Raw genomic sequence first — 22,997 nt, forward strand, 5'->3', positions numbered from 1 at the left:
TTTTCAAGTTTGAATTTTAACAAAATTGGATAGTAATAGAACAATAAAAAAAAATTAGCTATTTTGTTTTACTTCAAAAATATTGTTTTTAAGGACTTGAAACTATGTACTATCACATATTATGTTATTATTTATTATATACAACAATATCACAGTCAAAATATGTTAATTAATTTTAAACTATTTATACTGTAAACCTATTAACACCATTTTACGGTACTTTGGTATGGCATTGAATAACAAATTAATAAGTTATGTATTTATTTAATTACATAAAATTAACGGGACAAGGCTTTATAACAAAGAAAGAAAAAAACATTACATATTAATTGACATAATATGAAAACTGCTAGACATGTGATAATAAAAAAAATAAAAATAGCAAAAAAATAAAAAATAAAAAGAGAAAAATTTTAGCCTAAAAGACAACACTAAAAAATAAATAATTAAGCTCTATGTTTTAAAACCAACAAGTTTTAGTATTAAATACTTGATGAGACAAAACGAAAAAATCCAAGACTGTTGAGATTCTATTGGCGTTAAAAATGGCTCTTGAAAAAAATTAATTTTTTTCACTATTTGTATTAAAATTAGGTATATGGAACAAACCAGAATTTCATGTATACCAACTAGGGATTCTAAATCCAAATAAACTTAAAATAGCTGGTCAGTTTATATTCTTATTTAAAACATCATAGACAAACATTAATCTATTAAATCATGCCTGATGTTAAGAGAGTCCTATAAAATCTTGCACCAAAAAGATAGAGTCTCTGAAGATTGTACAATGAGTAATAAAAGCAACTCTTTTCCGAAATTTATACTGAATATTATTTAGCTCATTTGAGTAAGTAAGTAAGTTGAATAGTTATTAGACCAAATTAAAGAGCCAAATTCTAGGTTTGATCTAACTAAAGAAGTACACATTTTTTTTTAACACATAAGATTCCTAAAGTTCTTAATATTTCTAGTAATAAATCCCAATATTTGATATGCCTTATTTATGATAATTTTATGATTTTATTTTGAAAGATAGATCAAATTCAAAACAAATACCTAAATTTATAATAGACGAACATCTTTCAAGAGGGTAGTTATCAATAAGATAATTATGAAAAACAGGACTTTTACTGCGCAAAAAAGTTATAATTCTACATTTATCATAGCTTAAATATAGATAGTTTTTTTTACTCAATAATACAAGTTTATTTATATTAGATTGCAAAAAAATTTTGTTCAATAACATTTTTGATTTAACAGTAAATTTTAACATCATCAGTAAACATCAAAATGTTCACTGAACTATTTAAAATAAGAGGAAGATCGTTAGTAAAAATAAGGAAAAGAAGTGGTCCCAAATGAGATTCCTGTGGAACTCACGAGGTAACTAAATATTCATTGGAATAATGAAAAGAAATTTTATTTACTTAATATCTATTACAAAAATAAGAAGATAACCAAATTAGAAAGTTTCCATCAAATCCAAAAATTTCAACTTTAAAAATAATAAAGAGTGATTAACTTTATAAAACGCCTTTTTAAAATCAATATATATTACATCCACCTGATAACCTTGATCAAAGCTGTTTATAAGAACATTTCTATAAACTAATAAATTAGTATAAATTGAGTGCTTAGGTAAAAAACCATGCTGAGACAAATACTATTAGATAATACATTTGAATTTTTTTTTAAAAATAATAGCTTAAAAAACGTTTAGTATAATTGATAATTTAGAGATTGGTCTGTAGTTTCTGACATTATTTTTGTTATCTGATTTGAGAATAGGAGATTTAAAAGATTTTTTAAATTTAATTTATTTTATATTTATAATAACTTATATTATACGCCATATGGATAATATTGCAATAATTATTATATAATCTAAACGATTTGTATTTGTCAAAAACTAATTAAACTTACCTTGATTACCAATTTAAAAATAAATTATTTAAAGCATTATTATAAGTATACAATACTATAATATATAATAATACATAATATTCCTAAGAGTATAAGCTGATTCATTGTTAAATAACCTCTGTTCATAGAATCCTTTTTCGTATTGAATGATATACCATTGAGCTTAAAGCTTAAACTTAACATATTCATTACGATTATAATAACCTATATATTGATAAATAATTAAATCATAAAGGACACTCAACACTTAATATTCAAAAGAGCGACTATCGGATTTTATTTTTATCGTATTATTTTAGTTAATAATATTTGATATTGTTATCAGTTACTGTAAATTATTAGATTTTTAACACGTTCACATTCGTGAGTACCTATCTATTTCAAAATTCGCGTCCAGTCAGGTAAATATTATTAAAATTACACTCAAGATCATTTATGATACGTTTAATAAACATAAAAATGCTGAATGACTATGTTAAATATTATGAATATGTTTGCCATCAGCCGATTATTTTATATAACGTATAAAAAAAATTATAATTTATTTTATTATAATATAATTTATACTTATTGTGGTCATCATAATATAATATATATGCGTGTGTGTGTATGTGTGTGTGTGTGTAAATATTTATATTGATAAGTATATACAATACAATTTGATATATAGATGTATATTAATTTAATAAAACCTAAATTTCACAAATTCATTTTTAATTAATAGTAATCTACATTAATCTAAATATTGTATCATTAATTACAATCAATTAAAAATAACCTTTGTAAATTTTCTTATCAAATGTATTGATAATATTTTATCTAGAATCCTACCATTTTTTTTAACTGTTTTGTTTTAATACATGCAATAATATCTACTTATATACTAATTGGAAAAAAGTAACTATTTAACAATGTTTTTATTTGAATGAAGTTCTCATTTTAAGATTGTGTTACACCTAAAATACTTACAATAAATTCGTCGAAAACAAAAATGGTAAGAATTAAAATGATGCATGTTTTTATAAATTACTTTAATAACTTGGTATAATAGAAATGTACACATTTGAACTCAGTAGTCTGTATACAATTTTTTATCAAGTGTTACTATCTTTGTTTTCTGTACATACCATGATATAATTTTTTAAATATTTAAGAGGACGTTGCACACTCATGTGTTGTCTCCATCATATACCTGTAAGACATGATAAATTTTCGTTCACCAGTTTCAATAGTGTGCTTTTAGTTTTGATGTTAAAGTGAATTGACCAATTATCAAACTTTTAGGTAAGAATATTATCTGTGTTCTCTTGTTAGTTTTTAGGATATTTTAATTTTTAGATGAATTATGACTATGAAAAATATAAATATTTGAAAATGCTCATAATTCACTTAAAAATTAAAATATCGTAAAAAACTAACAAGAGAACACAGATAATATTATAATATTATAACCTAAAAGTTTAATATATGTAAGTTCACTATAACATAAAAACTAAAAGCAAGCTTTTGAAACTGGTGAACGATAATTTACCATGTCGTACGTGTGTAAGACAGAGACAACACATACGGATGCGACTTCCTTTTAAATGGCAATTATTATAGATATTATAAACAATTGAAATTTTCAATTTATTAATTTATTTTTATTTAAATTTATGAAAAGGTAATATTTCTAGAATATTTAACATGTACATTTAAAAGATGTTTATTTGTCAATTAAAAAATGTTGAAACATTTGAATATTTGTCAAAATTTTGAAAATTTAAAAATTTATTTAAAAAAAATTTTTTTTTTTTTATTTAAGATTTAAAAAATTAATACGTGATTTCTTATTAATTTCACTACAAATAAAAATTTTAAAGTGGCTTGGCGTGGCGCATTGGCTCCTACCAGTCGCGGAATGCGACTGAGTGTAAGTAACGGCCACAGCTACTAGCTCTCGGATGGGTGACCACCCGGGTTGATAATGGTTAAAAACCTTGCCTCACACACACGTGTTTGCTATCAACCGTAATAACCGGTAACAATCGTAAAAACAACCTACCGTATCAATTTTACCCCTACCCGCAATTCATAACCCTTAAAACAGCTAATGAGCCTAATCGCCGGGCTTAAGTTTAAAACATTTTTTCAAGACTGTTTGAAGTTCAAATTCATACTACATTAAAAACCATTCGTATAATATATTAATGTAGAACATTTCTCTTTAAAACGATTTTTTTTCAAACAAATAACCGTACATAAGTAGGTACTTTAAATTGTTATAAAATATTCATACTATTTTTTTTTATACATTTTTCATAAATAGTACAATTTTATTTTCTAATCATTTTGATTATTTTTAAGCTTTTTATTATAGTTTTAAATTTTTGATTTTTTTTTCTAAGAAAATTGTTTTTTTTAAATGTGTATAATACTTATTTACTGAGTCAAAATTCTTAAAAATGTAATTCAAAATTTCACATTAGTTGTTGTTATATCTGTACAAATTATTAAACAACATAAACTTTATATATATATATCTGACTTTAAATTTTTATCAAAAAAAATGTATAAATTATAAGTATTTTGTAGAATACAATGTATAAAATATTTAGTTTTTATCGTTAAAATTTTAAAAATAAAATAGTATTTTCTTTATAAATAGTTTATACTGAAACTAAAAAATATAAAAACACAATAATTATTAACTAAAAGTTTGAAATTATATATTTAATGATAAATAATTTTATTTTTTGTTATTAATCAAAATAAAATATTAATGAGAACTTAAAACTTGTACGTATTTTATAATGCAATTTTCAAAATTTTTATATTTATTTTATGATATTTATTTATACTATAACCTATTCACGCTATTTTATGATCATTTTAGTAAGGTGTTATCAACTGAAAAATTAATAACATAATAATATAATATGTTATAAATATATATTATTTAATAATATACCACACATATAGCGCCTAAACTAATTAGTTTGAAATTTTAAACGTCGGTTTTGAAAAATAGGAAACTCATAATTATTAGGTGGAATCCACGAGTGCTTTAACAATTTATAGTTTTTAACGTCATCAATTGTATTGTTATTTAAATAGAAACCTATGTCTGATTGTCACTGTCGAATAATCCCTCTGATGACAAAACCAAGAAAGAAACTATAACCTTTCGTTTTCTGTAGTATTGTAATGATATTCATATTATTACGCCACATAGCTACATATCTAAATATCATTATTATACTAAATTCACACTATTCATAAAACATAACAATTAAATGTACTATACACCTGTTTACTATAATATAGTAAACAGGTGTAGAATATTATTTGTTTTAGAATATTATTCTAAACTATGTGCCATATCCAAATTATTCAGATACAATATATACGATAATATAATGTTATACAATATTTACAATAACAAAACAATAAATATCTGTGCCTATGTACCTCAATATTATATAAAAATAACTACTAAATCTACTTGTACTTACATATATATATATATATATATATACCATAAGCTTTATGACAAAATGTGCGTTAATAAAAACACGTACCTTTTACCTATGTACCTTTGATAATAAACGACAATAACATAACAAATCTGTCAATAAGTACCAAGGGTCAATACTATAAAAAAAGCCCCTATTTTTATGAAACGGTCAGTTTACTAACATCATTTTAGCCTGCCATATACCATTAACACCTATTTTTGAGTTAGACGCCATACTCTCCATTCACGGACCATTGCTGCTTACTCGACGGATATTGTTACTACTTAAATAAAACTAAACTAATAAATAATACAAATTATTTCCTGAAAATTCAGGGGAGGGGGAGAGTTGAATCCCTAGAACCCCCCTTTGTATACGCGCCTAAATTATTTAATAAATCAAATATTAGTAATATAATAAATGTAATGTTTTAGAATACATGAAATCAATCTACCATAAAACTAAAAATAAAATAAATGATTTTAATATGTATATTATCAAAAAACATAAAAATACAAACGGTCTCCGCTCAGAATCGTTTTTCGTATTTAATATTAAATATTAACATCATTGAACTCTAATGTATTATGATACATATTTTTTTTAAATTGTTGATCAAATAGTGTAGGTTCTGTTAAAAAGTTTTAAAATTTAATAAACAATTTTATTTAAGTTACATTTACAGGAATTGAATAATATAAAAAAATAAATAGTCACGGTTTTGTATTAGTATGTAAAATGATCTATTATTTAATTTAAGTCTTAAAAATAGAATAAAATGTTCCCATAATTAATTATAACTAAAACCTAAAAATTTAAAAAAATTATATTTAAAACAAAATTGTGATTGAAATTAAAAATAACGATTCAATTTCAATTTCAGTTTTTTTTTTATTTGGAAATATTATAAATAGGAACTTTATTTTTTTACAAATTATATTAAATTTCAAAATAATATAAGGTTGCATTTTAAAATTATCTCAAAAAGGTATAAGAATAATGTATTACATAAATGTATGCTATAATAATTAATAATATAAAAAATGTGATGTTTTCGGTAAGAATTAATTAAATCTACCGTTTGACTATAGACTATAAGTAATTTATTAATTTATATATAACCTATGGTATTAATAAAATAAATTATTTATCATTGAATTTAAATACATAATAACCAAATCAATTACTATATAGGTGCTTTGATATCTACAGAGCATTAGAACGGTTATCTGATATCGATTATTGTTATATGGTTTCATATAATGATCGTATTATTTGTATTAATACTACTTTGTATTGCATGAATATTTTGCAAAACTATTTAAAAGGTTCAGCAACTAATTTTGACTAAATTTTAATTAAATTAGTAAAATGTAATATCGTTATGTTATTTTTATTTTGACAATAAAATAATAATTTATAATTGTTCCGGTCAAAATTATACACCTACAATTAAATTTTTTTTTTTTATTAGTATATTATTATATACCTTTAGTTGCTGTATTATCAAGTCTAATTTCTGTTTGAATCATACCGATTTGCAAATACATTATCATACGCATGAGTGTATTATGCTATCGTATTCAATTTAATATTATAACATTGATTTTATTTTATATGTTTATTCGTATTTGGAGAAATATTCATTTGGCTAATAATACAATATAATAGAATTGTTAATGATTTGTTTCAGTCTATTCAACTAACTAGTTTAGTGATTTTGGTAGCAATAGCCACCGATATTGTGTTCAGTGCCCCAACAACCTCGGACCCAAATACTTTGACAGATTCTAATTGCGATTTGATAACACAACTCATAGACAGCAAATACCCACTGACCGACCCAGTAGTGTTACCTGATGGCAGTGTTAAGTACCGCATAGCTATTATCAGTGACTTGGATGGCAACTCAGTGAGCCCAGACAAGGCTTTTACGTGGATCAGCTATTTCAAAAAGGGGAATTTGACTTATAACTCAGTTACCAAAAATATCACGATTGAATGGGATTCCACGAATAACGGTAATCAATTCAAATCGAATTTAGCGACGAGTGGTCGAGGTTTAGAACTATCAGAATTAGTTACCTATAATGGTAATCTTATAACACTTGACGATAAAACTGGTTTGGTTTATGTAATCGATGACAACAATTTGATACCTTGGGTATTGGTTGTTAATGGCAATGGACGAAAAACAAAAGGTAATTATCCATATCTAATATTATATATCAGTGGAAGACATAAGCGCCAAAATTAGATAGGAAAAAAAAAGTCGTATCGTACAAAAGCGCCAAAATCATATCGTATGAAAGCGTCAAAATCCTAGGTACCTGTGTGCTATGGCTAATAGATATTAAATAACATATATTTAATTTACTGTCTACTACCAAGTAAAAGTTCAAATTGCTACGAATCAATGTGGAAATATACATAAAAATTGTGTGAAAAATATAATTTAGAATTTTCTCCAAAAAGACTTTTAGTTGATTTTGAAAAAGCAGCACATGATAGATTTTTAGCAGTTTTTCCAAATTCAAAAATAAAATTGTTGTAAATTTAATTTAGGGCAATCGTGGTTTCAGGAAAATTCAAAGCTTGGGTCTTCGAAAATCGAAATGAATACGTGAAGAACTCTGAAATAGGGTTTGATTGAAGTATGTTTTTGGTTTGGCTTTTCTTCCGCGCACCGAAGTATCTGATGCTTTTGCAGATTTAATGTCCATTGCACCTGAAGATCAAACAATTTCCAAATTTAGTAATTACCTTTTAGAAACATACATTAATTCTAGTTTATTTCCATCTAATATTTGGGCTAAAATTCCGGATAATGACGTTATAAGAACTACAAATGCAGCTGATTCATGTCATCGACATTTAAAATATCAATTCTATGTGGCTCATTATTCCGTACATATAGTAATTGATGTATTATTAAAATTACAAAGCGAAACATATTTATTTATGAACTCTCCTCCTAACAATAAATTAAGGGTATCTCACCATGAAATAATTTTACAATGGAAGAAATACCAGAATGGTAAAATAAATCGTATCGAATATGTAAAAAAGGTGGGGTTAAAAATCAACCAATTTTTTAAAATTTATAATTTATTGACATTTTTTTATAAAATTGCAATAGATTTATTAAATTTATATTTATTTGTATGTATATTATATTTTAACAATTTATTATTGACAATATTCTCAATATAATATATTATATAATATAATTTTTTATAAGATGGCAATTTTTAATAATTATACTTAATATATAAAATATTAATTTTGACGCAAATGATATAACATTTTTGCACTTTTGGCGTTTATGTCATAAGTTGGGTAAAACAGGTATACAATATTAGATTAGCTCTTATGTCATACAAATTTTGGCGCAAATGATTGGTCATTTTTGTACCTTTGGCGCTTATGTCATGTAACCATATATAATATAAAATAATTTCTATATACTCGTAGATAAATATATATTGTTTAACAAAATAATATTAAAATAATTCGAAACTTTCAATAAATTTCGTACATTTTATTCACATTATAGCAGTCAAATGGCTTATTTTTATTTATTTTTTGTCGAAGGTTTTATTCTATTAAATTTGATACATTTAAAAATAACCATTTCAAATTGTTAACATTTTATAATATATATATATATATATATATTGGATAGGTGGATTAGGTGTTATTAAAAAATTGCTCATTTAAGAGGCCAATTGTATTTGCTGTAGTTTTTTTTTTACTTACATAATAGTATATAAATTTAAAAAAGAGAGAGAAAAACTCTCTAATTTCTAGTTTGATCAATAAACTTAGTATGACATGATAATATCACGTTACGACAATATTGTAGGAATGAAAAACGAATGGGCTACAGTCAAGGGTTCAAAACTCTACGTGGGCTCACACGGTAAAGAAATGGTGACGGAGGATGGAAAGACAGTCACTGATCTTGGATTAATGTGGGTGAAGACCATCGACAAGTTTGGTAGTATAAAGCACTTGAATTGGACAGAAAATTTCATCAAAGTCCGGGCAGCCATCAATATACACTTCCCGGGATACATGACTCACGAGGCAGTTGAATGGAGTGACGTACATCAGCGATGGTTCTTCTTGCCAAGAAAAGCTTCAGAAAATCCATTCGACCCGTTGATTGACGAAAAGAAAGCAACGAACGTATTATTGTCTGCTACACCAGATTTTAATGACATTAAGGTAAAGAAAATAACATACAATTGTACTACATAGTTTATCAAAACTAGTGAAATTATATACCTACTATTAAGTATTGTCTATTTATATTCAATGTGGAAACTAAGTCGTACGTTTTGATGTTGAGTTTTCATCAAATTTCATTTGAAATATCAGTATTTTCATTTAACTTTCACTGTTTTTTTTTTTTTTGTTTTTGGTAATAGAATATGTGTATTCGCATAATGATTTCTACAGTTAGGTTAGGTACTTTTATAGTTTGGATATTGATTTTTCAACTTTCTTTATCATATTTGATACCTAACTGTTTTATATTGCTTTTATTAATAACCTAACTTAGGTATTTAATAATACATTATGTGATTATAATGGTTGCATTACCTATATACGCCTACAATAATTAATGTAATTATAAAAACTACTAAAATTTGATCTTCGTTCTTACTTTGAAATCTGTCCTTCTTTAAAATGCTTGTGCTACTCAAAATTGAAACAATGTCACAACAAAATTTCTCTGAAAGCTAATTTAATCAGCTTAAAAATATCGATAACATTTTTATCAATTCTGAAACAAAATTAAATAAACGCGCGTTGTTCATGGTGAAATTAATGTCAAAAATATCTAATTTGGATCACACCAGGTCGATGAATGGTTTGAGATAGCGACTTAAATCGTGTATTAAAATAATGAAAATTATTCATTTAGCCTATTTTGGCTTAATGGTATTACTGATTTGATCTTAAAACAAAAGTTTTTCCTGAAGAATTTTAGTCGTGGTATCATTTTATATACGTCGTGTAGGTATTTCAGTTACACAAAATCTTTTTATAGTGCCACTTTATCATATTTAATGATTTTATGTTATGTTTATAGGTAGTACGCATTGGCAACCTAGTACCTGACCACGGTTACGCTAGTTTTAAATTTATTCCTGGAACTAATCACAGCGTGATTACTGCAATTAATACACTAGAAGAAGGTGACACCACAGCCACATATATAACCGCGTTCACCGTCGATGGAGAGATTATTTTCCCGGAAACCAAAGTATCTGATCTTAAATTTGAAGGATTCGAATTTATTTAAGTTATTTTATAATTAATCTGTTAAAATTATTTTATACAATGTATAGCTGATACGAACGCACAATATACATTACACACAACATTATAGGTACTTATAAATATTTAATACATCGTAGTAAAGCAGTTTTATTGTACTAGCTAATTTATGTTGTAGTTTTATATTACGGATTTGATTTAATGATATAACAAAAGAGCTATGAATACACTTAGTCTTTATTTAAATGTGTCATTATTAGTGTAAAATTTATTATACCATAAAGGTAGCGAGACAATGAAATATTAAAATGCTACATTTAAATAGTAAAGGAAAATTGAATTAAGCAATTAATGCGTACACTGTACACAGTATATACTATACATAGTTCATAGGCTATGATGTTATATTATTTAAATATTATTTTGAACAAAAACCTAAGAATTATAATCATATAAAACATGGCAAAATCATAAAATCATATAAAATGTCATATTTTCCATGATAAAAAATAGTAGAAATGTAAATAGTCGTTCTGCTATATATTACTTTATAATAACATCGAGTAAGTTACTGTAGTAAATTAATTTTTAATTTTAAGATCAATCATTACAAACGAAAAACTATTCTAGGTAAAGATAGCATGTCGACTGAAAGCCTATATTACAAGATGTACTTTATGTTATACATATTTATATTATAATAATGAATTTATTTTATTATTAATAATATTTTAGATTGAAATAATTGAATTAATTTTAACCATAGACGTTGAATTTTGAATGTGCGGTATAAAATATAAATATAATATGTTAAAATGTTCAAGTCCTCAAAAATTTGTTTTCGAACTATAAAAAAAATAAGAAAATCGTTATTGTACGTGGGAAAATTTTATTTCGCCGAAATTTAAACTTAAAACACTTGAAAACTTATACTTATTTTTATTTATGTAAATACAATAATGAAACTTATAAAAACTTTTATATTTAATTTTCATAATTTTTTTCTGAGAGAAAAGATGTTTATAGATATTAATACATAAAAAAAATCAAAATGTAATTTTTTTATGGATCACTCAAAAATGTTTAAAATATTTTAAAATTTATATTTATTTATAAAAAAATATTGGTATAAATATTTTGTGAGGATTTCAAGTGTTCACAGTAATTTTATTTTTAGTTATAAAAAAAAAATATATATATAAAAATGTAAAAATTCTCTTTTCTCCTCATTTATTTATTTTTTCGTTTTTTTCCAATTAATTAGAATTAGAAAAAAAACTTAGAATTTTTAATTTTACCATTCAAAAGAATCAGTTAAATCCAATTTGCTATCAGAAACTTCCCTCAAAGTCAATCATTTATCAATTATACTGTCTATACAACTTACATAAAAAATATCACACTATTGTAAAATCAATGTAATTATCGACTCACTTAGAATCTAAAATGTGTATCTGCATATTAATAATAAATATATAGGAAAATAATTATTCATATACTAAAATAATCTTTAAAAACATAATATTTTTCAAAATCAATTTTTCACAACTTATAAAATATCAGATTCTTTGTGATATGCATATGCGTTATAAGAATATATATTATATATATTGAACAGATATAATTGGTTTAACTAATAATGAAATCCTGATGTTTCACTCTGCAATCAATTAACCTTTGTCTGAGAACACGCACAGTGATTTCATTATATCTCCTTGCTTTCTTCGTTCGTTCTTTGGTACCATATTCAAAGGGTCTGACTCGATTACCTGCTATTGGTTGGCTTTTAACGTCCAGTCTTAAATTTATCCTATGCTGTAATGGAATTTACGGTGCATTTTACTATAAATATTTACTATATTTTACTAAAAAACTATATAATTGACGTATTGAATTTGTGTAAAAAAATAAAAAAAAAAACTAGACTATTAAGGGTACACCAACAACACTTAGTAACCTACCAGATGCATTTAAATGTATTGATTTGTATTAAATTATGAGTAAAGCGATACCTAGTAATTGTTATAGCTTACAGATATTATTATTATTGCATATTTAAATTTAAAAAAAAAGTATTATATACTAATTTAATTATTAATAATACTTTAGATACTAAGTAAAGTATACAATAGTAGAAAAATTGTATATTGTATTATTTAACTAATTTTTTATTTTAAATTGGTTATTTAGTGACTAGAAAATATACAATAGATACGTAAAGACACTTAAATATGATTAAAAATAATTTAAATTGATTGAACTTTGAATATATAGGTTCTAATATTTCTGGATTCTAAACAAATATTTTCATCACTATAAATTAATATACATATAATAACATTATAACACCTATAAAAAAAAAAAAAATTGGCACTGTGCCTGCATTTCAGACTATATTTTAAAATTAGTAGCTATTTATGTATTTCAAATACATCTCTTAAAAAATCAGATATAATTAAGTATAGCCATGAAGACGAAGTCAAAATTAATATCGATTAACTTTAACTCTATGTTGAATGATACTTATGTTACAGTGTTACAGTGTATCACAGTGTGTACTTAACTTGTATATACATGTATATACATTTTATTATTATTATTATGGATCAATCCACATCATAGAAAACATATTACAATCCACATAGGTTCATGGTAGTATCATATTATCATGATAATATTATAATATTTGATTATTATGAATTATAACTTAAATACAAATTGTTTTGGTATAATATAATTATATAGTATATTAGGTTTTTTTTTTTTTTTACAGTGCTAGAATAAACAGCAGTAGGTACTGCACAATTAGCGTTTTATAACTGCACATTTTATTTTAGAACTGCAGAATTTGTGTTGTACTGCACATTAGCTCAAGCCCTGTTATATCAAATTATTATCGAAAAGATTCTAATAATAATATAAATAAGTTATATATGAAAATTATTTCAGACGTATAATTCTTTGAATCCTTTGAGAACCTTTTCATCAGAATATTCACAAATTTATGTCATAAATTTTCTGCCACAAACTTGTTATAAGCTAATCGTACTGAAGTCAACCTAATTGTAGTTTTTAATAATAAAAAGTTTTATTACTTTATACTTATTTTATACAATATGATAAAGTCGCATAATATTATAATATTAGTCTCAAATAAATTATTTCAGAAGATAAGAGTATTATCACGATAATATAATTAAAATAATGGATAATTATATTTGTGGTTTAATAATATTGAAACAATAAGTTATCAAACAAATTTCATAAATAAAAACTTATGTAATCTAAGTTTTCGTTCATTTTAATAACATTTGTGTTAAAGTTAATATTCAAATAAATAAAATTCATACAATATAAAATGTTTGTACATATAACATAACATTCGATAAACAAGTGTTCAATAATCATAGAATTTTGATAAATCGAATTTGAAAAATAAATATATGAAAACGTTTTGTTAATTTTAAAAGATGTAAGCTATTATTTTATATATTATTTGATTTGATAATATTCTATGGTATAAAGCCATCCTGTTATTTATAGCCATAAACAAAAATTAAAAAAAATACATCTATATTTAATACTAATAATAATAACGTGTTAGTAAAAATATATTACACAGGTAGTCATAAAATTGAGTTCCACCGATGACTTTATTTTAAATACTTTAATCGTTTATACTTCTTTGCTCCACTAGTAAACTATAAAAAAAACTATTTGTTGACATCAATATTTTAACAAATGAAATATATTAAATTCATTTTCTCAGTTAACGTATGGGGTGTCGCATTATTGTAGTGCGCTCACTTAAAAAAAATAAAATAATAATTTTTTTGGCTGGCTACGACCGCGACGTGGCTTATTTCTATAATGGCCAATAAAGATCCGCGGTCGTTAATAAATCGTTGTTGTCGCTTGGGGCTGACTTAAATTCTTATATTGCGCGCAAGAAGAATCTCGAGAGGCAGACGGTGTGGTACGAAAGAAAAAAACTCTTCTGTAGTATTTTCCCCTCATTCCGTTCACTTGCATTATATTGTTATTATGTATATAATATAAAAATGGAGACTGACATTAATGAAATTTAAACGACATTCTTCATCATCAACCCCATCCTCTAGTATAGTAGTAATCCTACTTCATAATTGATCCCTTCAGCGCCTCTCCTGTGCATCGTCTGTTCAAATCTTTTACTTGTTAATATTTTCCGCCGTTTTCCATCACAAAAGCTCTAAACCCACGTCTCTTTTCTTTACTTCCTCCCACCTATATCCTCTTCTCACCAGGACGTTTTTCTTCCCACCCGTTCTCTCGGCCGCGCATTCATAATTAGAAGCGCGTGACTCCGCCATCGCGTCATCTCCTCCTCAATATATATACCTGCTGCCGCGGCGGCAATGGCAGATCATAATTTAAAAAGGTCTCGGAGCTTAAGGGGACTCGATCTGTCTATTAAGAGCACCTTTATGTATGTATATACATCTGTCTCACTTTCTTCTTCTTTCGCGGGGCTTAGCGTACCGAGAGATACCTGACAAAAGCATCTCAGAAGTTAAAAGGGCTTGTGTCGCTTTTGTGTGCTTAATGCTGCTGGGCCAATGTTATTTTCTTCTTTCTCGAAAAAATCAAAACGTCTTATTATTATTATTATTATTATTATTATTACTACTTTTATAAAACGAAAGAGAGTATTATGTGCTATGATGAATTGACTTGGACTTAAGTGTTGGTGTGACATAAAAGTCGTTTTTTGAAATCGGTTGCTTTTGAGTAAGCGCAGCTTAACTGTAGGAAATAAAAGAAATTATATTTTATTTATTTATTTAATTTTTTTTTCACCTTCAGAAAGTTATAGACTTGATCGTATGAATATATAACAATATAAATATTTATCACTTCTAAACTTGTCTACAAGAATATACAAATATTTATACAATTTAAATCACCTTATTTTAGTAAAGAGTATTGTATAACGTGATTTTGAATTATATTTTCATTTATGTATGCCATGAGTTGTATAAAAGAAAATATGCTTCCAATTTGCACATGAATTAAATTATCTTAGCGACAATACAAGTTTGATCTTTGACATTTAACTATTATAAAAAAAAAAATAAATCTCATTTATAACCATGTACTTTTTTTATGTATTCCATTTATTTTCAATCTTCACATTAAGTTCCTTAATTATTGCATTGGCATCATTTTATTGAAATAATGTTATTTTATTCGATACGAAAGTATATATCAGATAAAAGACAATACAAACAGAATGCTTAAAATTATCTGAACATTTTTATTGTTAAGGATTTTTATATGAACTACTTAATATTATTAGAATATTATCTTTCTGATGAATATTCTATAGTTCATTATTAAATGTAATTAATTATAACTCTCCTAGTTTTAAGTTTTACATTTGTTAATAAATGTGTTTCACGTGAATTTATTATAAAAAGTTAGGTAACAAAATTGTTTTATAATAGTATATTATAGTATATTATTATTTTTTTAGTCAAAACAAGCTCATTCACTTAGTGTAAAATGTAATCGTTCACGAACAGTAAAAGTGTAAAGTATATGTTGAGGGGTGCAGTTAAACTAAATCTCGCTTATCACCGTGGTCAAATATTTTCATTTGTCCCTCATAAAATTGCAGTATATACCTAATACAGAAATAAAAATGTTTATAAGATAATAGCAAATATACTTCTTTCTTTCTCTGTAGAAGAATAGGATATAAAATAAAAATATGATAATTACTCTTATGAGAACATAATTTTCTATATTTATGCATGATAATAAATGTTATGTAAATTAGTTAACAAACTCATTAGTTAACATTGACAAACGTTTATATAGGTTTTTATAATAATGATATTTTATTTTATAAAGTATTGATTTTATTTATTTAAAAAATCTAAGTAAAAGTAGTAAAAACATTTAAATACAAATATAGTTCATTCCCCTCATCAAAATTGCAAACAATAAATAATAAACCAAAGAACTTATGGTGCTACAGAATACAATATTAATATTTTAGTATAATACTCGTTTGATAAAAAATACATTTTTATATTGCAATGATTATTTTAATGAAATATATGGAAATAATAATGTTGTTCGTGAGGATAAATAAAAAAAATACCATGCAAGTTAGTCTTATTACTGCATTGTTTAAGATTTAAACAACGTTTGTAATATACAAGATTATTGAAAAATCTAAAAAATAAAAAAAAAAGATGATTTTAAGAGTATAGGTAATATGTTCACATTTAATCGATTTATTGTGCAAATTGTTACAAAATACCGCTAAAAATATAATACATACGATTTTTATAAGCAATATATATTATATTATATATAAATTATAATTTGAAAATAGTTTGTAAGTATGTATACAATATACATAGGTATGTGGTTAACTTATTTTACGGTATCTAACATCGTAATCATAATATATACGTATATATCGTGGAAAACTAGAAAGGGTTTTTAATTTTATATAAAATCGATAATTGATGGTCTTTCTAATTCTAATAATAACGTTTTGTCGCGTTTATTATTGCGATGATCTGGGATTGCCGTAAGCGATCGCGTGACTAGTGGCCACGCCGTGTCTGCCGTTGCTCACGCTGTTTGCAATCACTGTCGTGCCCGATGACCTCTCGTAACCGTTGCCCCCATACGAGTTACCTTGGTCTTGACCCTGGCCCTGTCCTTGATTGTTGTTACCACGATTTATCGGGCTACCCGACTGACCGTTACCATTACCTGCACCGTTGGGGAATACACCGAACATTATGGGAAACCAAGCATTGAACGAAGCTTCCGCATTGCTGCTCGGACCATCACGACCTAAAAACCACCACATTAAATGTAACTTATTATTATTGTTATAAAAACATATTTTATACATTTATACTACAGATTATGGCATTATAGTTTTAAAGTAGGTCCGTTGAGCGTAACTGATTTTTTTTTTTATTTATTATAGACGTAATTTTATCCTCAAAGAACTAACGTCAAATTAATAAGTCAAAAACAATCAGATGAATTATATATAATTTAATATTGTGACGAAGGCTTAATTTATAGAACAACAAAATAATAATTATAAACTGTTTGACGGATATCGGATGTAAATATTTACAGTAATAACATAAAGTCAATATTAATTTGTGGCGATTCACATATTATTTATTCTCTTAATAAACGCCTGGTTAGTTTAGGGTATTGACAAATTTACGGATTTACCTACGATGAAACTAAAACTTATATATTATTGTAAAAAAAAAAGTATTTTGATAGTTATAATAATAACATTATTTGAATAGTTATAGAGTATAGCTATAATTAGTACATTTCACTATAGTCAATAAAAATTGTTTATAATACATTTGATTTCTTTTAACATTTATTTAGGCATTTTGTCGAAAATCCCGTTTAAGCGTTCATAGAGAGAGGTCTTCTAAGAATAAAACTGTAAGTATGTCACTATAATATAATACATTTTAAAAAGTAGACCGTATCTGTTTTGGAATTTAATAATAAAAATAATATGATTTTAGTATCTTTAAGTGCAGTATTTTCATATTGAATTTCTACTTATGTATCATACCTACTATAAAGTTAATTAAAAAAAAACGCTAATTAATTAAAATATGCTTCAATTATTTTAAACTTACTGTATAACTATACCGTAAAGGAAAAAAGAAATTCTATTTTTAAACGACTGTTTTAATAATAGACTCAAAATAAATTAGTGTAATAAAAATTATCCTTACCCCGGGATTCTTTCATATGGTTTTTACAAAATATTACGAATCAAATATATACTATTCATCTATCAAAACGATAAAGTAATAAACTGCGTATATTACTGTTTGTCTTTAATAAATAAACTTTTCTTCGTATATGTCTTATGAATGTATATTTTGAACTGATAATGGATTACTTGAAAATATATATTTCTCGATAAAACAGTTTAATATATATATATATATATATTATATATATATAAATAACGTAGTGAATCCATAATAAAGTTTTAATGAATTCCTTTAATAAAAAAAAAACCCATTTCAATTAAAAAAATGAACTGTACAATAACACTAAAATTAGAACTAAAACGGTTGATGGTATAATAATATATAATGTTTTTGTATAAGTACACAGCTATATTGTCTAGATAGTAGATAATATTATAATCTTATTGAAATACCCATTGTACACATTATAGTATACTAACGGCAATGACCTCAACAATATGCTAAGGCGAACAATAATAAGAAAAATAATATTAACATATCGGATAAAATTGTCATATTTGATATTTTACTTTAAATACACTATTTTGTTTGACATACGGCGTTTGTCATCATAAGCTCTCACCCATCTAATAATTAAATATTAAATATGTATTCTTATTATTATCCTTCTCCTTTTAAGATTGTAAAAGGTACAAAAACGTTTTAATACCTTCTTAATGGAAATCAGAATTCTACATTTTCAATACTTACATAAACAATTCAAGGGTTTTGTTAATTTAAAAGAACATGAATACTTGAAATAGATATATATATATTTTCTTCAGTCGGGAGATCGTGAATAAAAAATAAATATTATGAAGTATATTTAATAAATCGTTACGTGCATCTTAAACCACCGTGGCTACAATATTAATATCAATCAATATATATTTATATATAATAATATATATAAGTCGTTAACTTAGTCAGATATATTGTACATATATAGTAATTTACTAATTTACTTAGCCAGTTCTGTATTTTGGAATTTTTAAGTAAACTTAAAGATTATATTTTCAGTTCTTAAATTGTTTATAGTTATGTATCATTTAAGCAGCATCATATGGCAACTCAAACTTTATTTTTATACTAAATAATCTAAATTAAAATTAGAACGTGTGATTTCGAATTAATTCATTGTTAAAGAACACAAAATAAGCACGCTCGGCGAATCACACAGGTATATACATTATAATACGCATTACATTATCGTCGTATATAATAGTGTGTTATAGGAATATAGTCAAATCAGGCATTTTACCAGATACTTAGTCATTTAATTAAATTTCTAGGCATTTAACTAAATGTCTGTTTCGAATCAGGCAAATAATAAAAATTACATATTTTGTATTATTTTATAATACAATAAAAAAATAACTATGTATTATTTAATGTATACTAATAAGTATAGGTAATTACGAATTAAGTATGATAGTAAAACTATTATATATTATTATCAAATAATAATAAAAGTTCCATTGATTTTACCTAAGAAAATTAACATAGATAAGTTGTTGTAAAAAAAACCTAATATATGTATGGATTATTGTGGGATAAACAATAATTTTAACGATTCTAACAACAAAAATATGACGTTACAGAAAAAGATACAGAACATGCGATTGATTTGTAAAATAATTTAGTTTAGTACGTGTACACGTATGTACTGTGTATGTGACGGCATATTAACATATTTCTCAATATATTTTAAATTTTTATTGTTTTAATTTAAATTTTAAAATATAATATGATGATTATGTCAGACAGTCAATTGTTTTATAAAAAAATTAGATCAATTTATGATGATCATAATAAAAAAAAAAAAAAAAAACGTGGACTCAAGAAGACTACGATAAAGCTTTATACAAAATCAACAATGCAAAATTGAATCCAGGCAAAACTAAAACTCAAAACCAATATTATCTATGTTGTAAATATGATCTGATTGAACTAGGCAATGTTAAACATATTATTTTTAAACTTTTATTATTTCATAAATCCGTGTACGTATTTTACGTATTAATAATTAATACATAATACCTAAAAAATATTAATTAATAATTTTATTAATAATAAAAGATAGTTATATTTTTAAAAATATAATACAAAACGTGTCATCATTTTTATATTTTTAATTATTTGCCTGATTCGAAATAGACATTTAGTCAAACGGTCAGCCGTTCAATTAAATGACTAGGTAGGTCTATTCTACTAAGTTTCTAGTCGAATAGAAAAAATGCATAAAAATTAAATCATTTAACCATTAATCTAGAAAATTATTAAAATGTCTGATTCGATTACACTTCCACGACATTTCACGCGCGGCCAGCGTTGAATTATTATTATTATTATTATTATTATCACCATCAGCACGCGCGGCGCTCACCTCTGTACTGTTTTTTGTTGTCCCCTTGTTCAACGCTGTTGTTTATCTGTTCCTTGGAATCGACTGATGCGCCCGATTTCGGCGGCCCGTACTCTTGCTGTTTGTTGGCCGAGTCGGCGGCCGGCGTCTGCTGTCCCGCGACGCCCGACGGCGGCGGCCCGTAGGAGTCCTGAGTGGCCGCCGGCGACCCGTAAGGGTCTTGCGTGGCCGGCTGCGGCCCGTAGCTGTACGGACTGGCCTGTCCGTAGCTGCCGCCGAACATCGGATACTCGGCCAGGCCGGTGAACGCGGACATCTGCCCGTTGGGATTGAAACCGCTGAACGAAAACGAGCGCATAGGCTCTGGGTTGCGCTTTATCCTCATCATGACCACTGCAAAAAAGATAGACCGTAAAGCGCAAGCCGTTTCACGCGATTTTTCCGCGTTCCGACGTGATAAAATAAAAGCCGACGGTGCGTTTTTCTCGAAATGTGATACGACAAAATGTTCGTATTGATGACAAAGATACAACGAAGAGAGTATGACGTCCGCCGATCACTTTAACGCGGTCGATAATTCTAAAGCCGTTAATACTAAAGAAAACGTGAGACGTTTTCGAAGACCGCTTATGATCATTATGCCTATACGAAATAATCTACTAAAACGACTATTCTCGCACGGCTGTCTGATTTTTTTGTGATTTTCGTGCTGATGACGATTCCCATATTCGGGTCACTCAAAAAAAACATTCTATTTAAAAAACGATTTTGATTTTATTTAGTATATGTATAATATGTACACATATATTATACACGTATAATATTATAAATACACGCGATAAAAGAGATTGGGTACTGTTCGTCATCGAAAAACACGTTCTCTACTTGAAAGTGTTGAAGGAAAGCAAGTGTTATAATATTATTTGTGACTTAATAGATAATTGCGCCAGAAAATTTAAAGTTTTAGAGGAGACTTACCTTCGGGCACCACGTAAGCGGACGTGGCTTGGAAGACGGTGGCGGCGGCGATGACGGCCAGCAAAGCAGCGACAGAGGTGGAACGGTTAGCCATTTCGTATTGTATCTAAAGTGTACGCGCAAACTTGGAACAAAAACGATGAACTGGACTTGTGTGAGGGCGATGTTGAGGGGGAGGTGAAGCGTCGTACTTGTAGGGCAGAGCGGCGTGGGTAGTGGGCTGCTCGGCGACCGTCGATGGAATGGGACGAGTGACCGATTGCGATCCCGTAGATATAGCCCCACGGGGAGTCATCTACGGGGTTGCCAGAGGCCGGCGGGGGGGCGTTGATTTGCCGTTGTAAGAGGGAGGGGGTATCCGCCGAGAGTCCTCTCGGTACACCTGATACGTGGTCTGGACGCGTAATCGGGTTGAATTAGGCGCGCGCGCGATTTACCAATTCATCGCCGCCCGTTTTCCGCGAATTCAACGGTCGCCGCGCCAACACAATAATAATGCGATAGTTAAAAAATTATAATAATAATATCGTTGTGGCGTGCATTGATATGCGCCGCCCGCCCGACGATCGGCCGTGTCCGGGTTCGCGCGAGATAGGCGAGTCCGCAGTTGCCAAAATGCCGCACGAAACCCATTAACAATTCGTGTGCGCGGACTGCACTTATAATATTACATCGATATGACGTATAGAATCGTCAGTCGTCACCTAAATGCACGTAGGTACGGCGAATTAAAATAAACGATTATTATTGTGATATGTGTTATATTCCAGTCCGGTTAATATTATTGGCACAACACCCGTGACAATGATATCGCGAAGAGGAAAAAAAAACGGTTTGTCCATAGATACTGTGAACCGCACGATGATGGGTTATAGGTTCTTAGGTTCGATCAAAATATTGAATATCGCCGAGAGGAAAGTATTATTGCTTTAATTTGGTGATACATATAGCGCTCGATGTCTAATGGATATCGTTTGAAATATTCAAAATGATTTTCTCGAAGCATTATCTTCGTGTACAATTTTATTGTACCTACTCTTCCGGTAAAAATATGATTATTTTTGTAAGACCCGTTGTTTGGAATATGACTAAAAGGCTCGGTACGTAAACAAAATGTGCGGGCCCTGTGAACAC

The 22,997-nt window shown here is 26.9% G+C and overlaps 2 protein-coding genes across 2 annotated transcripts; one reads left to right on the top strand and one right to left on the bottom strand.

The window, feature by feature from the left end:
• Nucleotides 1-2,807: 2,807 nt before the first annotated feature.
• LOC112603534 (apyrase-like) lies at nt 2,808-10,962 on the top strand. Its single transcript, XM_025352144.1, has 4 exons — nt 2,808-2,917; nt 7,114-7,621; nt 9,286-9,650; nt 10,522-10,962. The coding sequence occupies exons 1-4, from the start codon at nt 2,915-2,917 to the stop codon at nt 10,732-10,734; spliced, it is 1,089 nt and encodes a 362-aa protein (XP_025207929.1). The 5' UTR covers nt 2,808-2,914; the 3' UTR covers nt 10,735-10,962.
• Nucleotides 10,963-17,065: 6,103 nt separating this feature from the next.
• On the bottom strand, nt 17,066-22,126 carry LOC112603561 (velvet complex subunit B-like). Its single transcript, XM_025352189.1, has 3 exons — nt 21,864-22,126; nt 20,907-21,278; nt 17,066-17,567 (listed from the first exon to the last, which is right to left on the bottom strand). The coding sequence occupies exons 1-3, from the start codon at nt 21,955-21,957 to the stop codon at nt 17,272-17,274; spliced, it is 762 nt and encodes a 253-aa protein (XP_025207974.1). The 5' UTR covers nt 21,958-22,126; the 3' UTR covers nt 17,066-17,271.
• Nucleotides 22,127-22,997: the final 871 nt, after the last annotated feature.

Source organism: Melanaphis sacchari, unplaced genomic scaffold, assembly GCF_002803265.2.
Source record: "Melanaphis sacchari strain LSU unplaced genomic scaffold, SCAv2.0 Contig10_pilon_pilon, whole genome shotgun sequence".
Classification (NCBI taxonomy): Eukaryota; Metazoa; Arthropoda; class Insecta; order Hemiptera; family Aphididae; genus Melanaphis; species Melanaphis sacchari.